Raw genomic sequence first — 6000 nt, forward strand, 5'->3', positions numbered from 1 at the left:
AATTAGGAATAATGCTACCTTAAGATCCAGCTATACCACTCCTAGGCATATATCCAAAATATGCTCAAGTATACAGCAATGACATTTGCTCAACCATGTTCATAGCAGCTTTATTTGTAATAGCCAGAAGCTGGAAACAACCCAGATGTCCCTCAACTGAGGAGTGGATACAGAAATTGTGGTACATTTACACAATTAAATACTACTCAGCAATTAAAAATAAGGAAATCATATGAAATTTGCAGGCAAATGGTGGGATCTAGAAAAGCTCACCCTGAGTGAGGTATCCCAGAAGCAGAAAGACACACATGGTATATACTCATTTATAAGTGGATATTAGACATATAATATAGGATAAACATACTAAAATCTGTATACATAAGGAAGCTAAGCACGAAGGAGGACCCTGGGTAAGATGATCAGTCCTCATTCAGAAAGGCAAATAGGATGGACATCAGAAGAGGGAGAAAACAGGGAACAGGACAAGAGCCTACCACAGAGAGCCTCTGAAAGACTCTACCCAGCAGGGTATCAAAGCAGATGCTAAGACTCATAGCCAAACTTTGAACAGAGTGCAGGGAATCTTATGAAAGAAGGGGGAGATAGTAAGACCTGGAGAGGACAGGAGCTCCACAAGAACAGCAAAAAAGGGGAGGAGGGTACCCAGGGGGTCTTTTCTGAGACTGATAGTCCAACTGAGGACCATGCATGGAGATAACCTAGAACCCCTGCACAGATGTAGCCTATGTCAGATCAGTGTCCAAGTGGGTTCCCTAGTAAGGGGAACAGGGACTGTCTCTGGACTGAACTCAGTGGCAGGCTCTGTGACCACCTCCCTCTGAGGGGGGTACAGCCTTACCAGGCCACAGAGGAAGACAATGCAGCCAGTCCTGATGAGACCTGATAGGCTAGGGTCAGATGGAAGGGGAAGAGGACCTCCCCTATCAGTGGACTTGGAAAGGGGAATAGGTGGAGAAGAGGGAGGGAGGGTAGGATTGAGAGGGGATGAGAAGGGGGCTACAGTTGGGATACCAAGTAAATAAACTGTAATAAATAAAAAATAAATCAATTTAAAAAAAATGGACATGACACATCTACAGGCTTCAGTGCACCACACACACCTGAATGCAGGAGAGCCTGTCTGAAACACCTGCTTCTAAAGTGGGGCCAGCATTGAGAAGCAGAACTTCTTTGTTCTCTACATCCCACAAACCATCTTCTCCCACATTCATACTCCAGAGCATTCACACCGAGGCCCCATCAGAGCGCCTCCTGCCTCCTCCCCCCCATAGGATTGTATGCCTCATTTAAAAGCTTTGCAAAGCAAGACAAATTTCCTTTTTCTCTGAACCATTCCCTTTTAGCTTGTTTCACAGTAGGAGAGGAGAGCACTGCAGTAATCCTGAAAAAGACCATACTCCAGCTCCTTGGTGATGTCAGAGCCCACTGCCTCCTTTCTGCAGCGGGTTCCCAGGGCCAGTCACAGAGCTTCAGTGGCTGTGCTCTATGGACCAAGGCCTTGTTCAAGACAGCTGCCAAGCTGGGTAGGAGGGCCGAACTGGTATGCCCTCTGAGCCTGCAGAGAGGCCCCAGGTCCACCCTTTGACTCGTTTGTGGGGAGCCCGTGGGCCAGCCAGCATGAAGGCAGGGCAGCTGCTGCCAACTGGAGGGTAAAAGGTGGCCGGTTAGACTAGGCCCAGGTAGTCCTCAAAAGTCTCCTCAGTCTCCCTCTCCCTGGGTCACTATATACTCTGGCCAGGCTTCCTCTGGCCTAACACCAAGGTGCTTATATTATGAAAAAGCGGTATTTTGTATATATTTATATATTGCCCTGCACTGGTATTTATATACATGGGTTTGCATGTGCTCTGTCTCTTTGTGGTGGTTGCTTATTATAGAAATCTCAAAAATAGACAGAGGCACAGGAGCATCACTTCACCAATGGGAAAAAAAATCTCCATTATGGCACCAAAAAGGGCCTTGGCAGGCCCCCGGGGCCCTGTTGCCAAGTGCAGTGCAGAGCCTCCTATGAGGAGGACACAGCAGCTCCCTAGGTCACTGCGCCGATCTGAAAGATGCCTGCTGGTTTCCCCAGAATTGTTCCATCGAAAACACAGCCTGTGGGCAGTGAGAACAACGCTCTAAAAATAGCTCTCAACAGTCTGGCGTGTTCCAACCCCTCGTGCAGATTTCCAGGGCAAGGAAAGTTGTGTGTTGTGTGTGTGTGTTGAGAGTGGGAGCAGGCACATACTTGTCGTCTGTAGTCTGAAATGTCTGTGTTCCGCTTCTAGTGCCATGGTCTATCCATTGACGGTTACGTCCTACCATCCTCAACAACCCAAGAGGTAAAGTGAGAAGACTCAAAATATCATCCATGGGCTCACCTCATGGCTGAGTTCCCCCCCCACCATGCTTCTTGGGCTTATTCTGTGGAAGCAGGCCATTTTCAGGCCTTACCCTCAAATCGTGCAAATTTCCTTGCTTGTCACCCCTTCTCTCTCATTCTCCTCTGCAATAGCATTTTTAAATTCTCAAGCCCCTTAAAACCCATCTGAAGTCTGTCCCATACATGCTAGACCCACGCAGGGCTGCTTTAGCTACAAGCAGTCTTTCGGTCTATTTGCCCTCCATGCATTCTTGGGCTATCTTTGGCCTTCCTAAGCATGAGGTGCCACACTTGGCACTTCCAGACATCCTCTTCAAAGCAGATTTTGTTTTCCTTTTATTTCACCCCGGCCAAGGTATCATGCTTTATGCCACAGGGAATTTCTCTTAAGAAATAAGAAATGGTCCCTGCTCCCTGGAAGTCACAGTCCAGTGGGTAGACAAAAGGAACTAGAACAAGGTCAGCTTGCCCTCGGGGGGGGGGGGAACGGGGACAGTCAGCCTCTCCTTCAGAGGGCTTCTGCTGCAGAATCAAGACAGTGAGGAAGGCGGCCTTCCAGCTGAGCTCCACCAGTGCTAGGGACAGCATTCATTACAGGGCTCTGTCTGTCCCGCCTCTCACACTGGCAACCTGCTGGTCTCTTTGGTAGATGACCCCCTGTGAGATCAAGTTTGCCGTCCATGTGGAGTCAGTGCTCAACCGTGTGTCCCAGCCAGAGTATCGGCAGCTGCTGGTAGAAGCCATCATGGTGCTGACCCTGCTCTCAGACACAGAAATGGGCAGTATTGGGGGCATCATCCATGTGGACCAGATTGTGCAGCTGGCCAATCAGCTGTTCCTGCAGGACCAGGTGAGTGTGACTGGTCCACCCACTCACCCCACTGCAGAAGGCGGGGGAGTCACTTTGATTGCCATTTCTCCCTCTTCGTGTTGAAGATTGTGCCTAATTGGGAGGCATCTACTCAAACCAGGGAAATGTCATCAAAGATGGTGAAAGATGTTGATCATTTGGTTAGGAAATGGCAAAGTGGCCACTTGGGGAATCTAACCACCTTTGGGGAATCTGGGTTTTGTTTGGGTGGGTTTTATTCCGACACTACCATTTGCTACCTACCTGGCTCTTGGGAAACTGCTTACCCTGTATACAAAATTGAATGAGGCAAAGGAACTGTCCTCTCAAAGAATCAGGACTAGCAGCAAAAGGAGGTCTGTGAAGACACAATGTTCAGAGCAGATGCATTACCGTGCATGTGTCTCACTGCCATCATCTCATGGCCCTGGCTTCCTGCAGTGAGGCTTGGTCTCCAGCTCCCAGCCCTGCCCGTAGCCCACAGACCACCTCCAACATGCAGGGTGCTTTGTGAAGGAAAAAAAAAAGTAGGTTCCACTCATTTTTTTTCCTATTTTTTTTTCCTGCCTACAGGTGTCATTTGGGGCCACAGACATCTTGGAAAAAGACCAAACCACAGGAATTTGCCACTTGTTTTATGACAGTGCCCCTAGTGGGGCTTACGGTACAATGACCTACCTAACGAAAGCAGTGGCATCTCATTTGCAGGAACTGCTGCCCAATTCAGGCTGCCAGATGCAATAGAGCCGTACCCAAAAACATGATCACCCTCTGGGTCTGTCATTTGTCCTGTAGCCCTATTGGGAATTTTCTTCTGTCTTCCCCCTACATCCTCTGTTCTGTCACAAAAGCTTGTGCCATCAGAAAGCTTCACAGGAAGAGATGACAGCACTCGAGCTGAAACTGATGTTTAAGGCACAGATAAAGCTGATGAATCCCCCCTCCCCTGAGAAGCACCCTGGGATCGTTTTCTAGGTTCATTTCACTGGAACATTTGTCACAGCATCTGGTCTCATGGTCTCCAAAAAGGAACTGGAAATTAGTCTCTTCTGAGTGCAGAGCGAACTGAGAAGCCAGCTTAAATTGGCTCTCACCAAGAGCTACAGAAATAGGTTAGATGAGCTAGTGACACATCTTAAAGGTGGAAAGATCCTTCCAGCAACAGTAGCTAGGCAAGCAGACTGTGACAGGGGCACATCTTATCAGAAGTCAGTCTGTCTGAACTAAGCTGTTTACCAACCAGTAATTCTGCCTTTCTGGAAATTTTTCTTAACCTCTCACTCTATTCAGGTCATGTAATTCTTCATTGCCACAATGGCCTAAATTGGCCCTACTTAATTTTGCCTCATAGTCTTCAGGGGATTTTGTCCTGGCTGTCCACAAATTAAGGGATCCTCCTTTTGCCTTAGGGAAATCCCTTATCTTCCAGAACCCAGAAGACAACAAAAACGGTCTGACTTTTTTGATACCCAGACAAACCCTTGTTAAAGATTGGAACAGGTAGGGAGTCCCATGGAAAAGCCAGTGTGGTGTCCCTGCTCCCCCAGAGAGTAGCATCATCCATGCTTGGAGCATGAGTCAGCATTTTCCATGGAAATTAGTGGTGTGTTTCTGCAGAAACAATGCTTCCTTCTTAAAATAGCCTCTCAGACCTGTTTTTAAAAAGCTTCAAGTCTCCGAAGAAAGAAATCGAAGAAGACATCAGAAGATGGAAAGATCTCCCATGCTCATGGATCAGTAGGATTAACATAGTGAAAATAGCCCTCCTGCCAAAAGCAAACTACAGATTCAGTGCAATTCCCATCAAAATATCAACACACTTCTTTACAGACCTTGAAAAAACAATTCTCAATTTCAGATGGAAAAACAAAAAACCCAGAATTGCTAAAACAATGCTGTACAACAACAGATCATCTGGAGGTATCTCCGTCCGTGATCTCAAGCTGTACTCAGAGCAATAGTAATAAAAACTGCATGGTACTGGCATAGAAACAGAATGGTGGATCATTGGAATTGAATAGAAGACCCAGAAATAAACCCACACTCTTAGGGACACCTGATTTTTGACAAAGATGCCAAAACCATACAAAGGAAAAAAGAGCATCTTCAACAAACGGTGCTGGTCTAACTGTATGTCTACATGTAGAAAAATTCTAATAGATCCTTACTTATCACCCTGCACAAAACTAAAGTCCAAGTGGATCAAGGACCTCAATATAAAACCAAATACTCTAAATCAGTTAGAAGAAAAATAGGGAAGGGCCTTGAACTCATTGGCACAGGAGACAACTTCCTGAACAAAACAACAGCAGCACAGGCTCTAAGATCAACAACCAATAAATGGGACCTCATGAAACTGAAAAGCTTCTGTAAAGCAAAGGACACTGTCATCAGAACAAAACTACAGCCTACAGAATGGGCAAGGATCTTCACTAACCCTATATCTGACAGAGGGCTAATATCCAGAATATATAAAGAACTTAAAAAGTTCAACAGCAACAAATCAAGTAACCCAATGGAAAAACGGGTTACAGAGCTAAACAGAGAATTCTCAATAGAGGAATATTGAATGGCAGAGAAACACTTAAAGAAATGCTCAGTGTCCTTAGTCATCAGGTAAATGCAAATCAATAGGATCCTGAGATTTCACCTTATACCCATCAGAATGGCTAAGATCAAAAACTCAAGTAATACATGCTGGAGAGGATGTGGAGAAAGGGACACATTCCTCCATTGCTGGTGGGAGTGTAAACTTGTACAACCA

The 6000-nt window shown here is 46.3% G+C and overlaps 1 protein-coding gene across 2 annotated transcripts in view; it reads left to right on the forward strand.

Moving 5' to 3' along the window:
* The window catches only part of Phka2 (phosphorylase kinase regulatory subunit alpha 2), a 77566-nt gene extending 73566 nt beyond the window's left edge, over positions 1-4000 (forward strand). For both annotated transcript variants that reach the window (XM_055615727.1, XM_055615728.1), the window contains 3 exons: positions 2292-2345; positions 3036-3236; positions 3810-4000. In XM_055615727.1, coding sequence (XP_055471702.1) covers positions 2292-2345; positions 3036-3236; positions 3810-3980 — 426 coding nt within the window. In that variant the 3' untranslated portion in view covers positions 3981-4000. The remainder of the gene's footprint in view (positions 1-2291; positions 2346-3035; positions 3237-3809) is intronic.
* The last annotated feature ends 2000 nt before the right edge of the window (positions 4001-6000 follow it).

This window comes from Psammomys obesus, unplaced genomic scaffold (assembly GCF_907164565.1).
Source record: "Psammomys obesus unplaced genomic scaffold, mPsaObe1.curated_primary_1811, whole genome shotgun sequence".
NCBI lineage: Eukaryota > Metazoa > Chordata > Mammalia > Rodentia > Muridae > Psammomys > Psammomys obesus.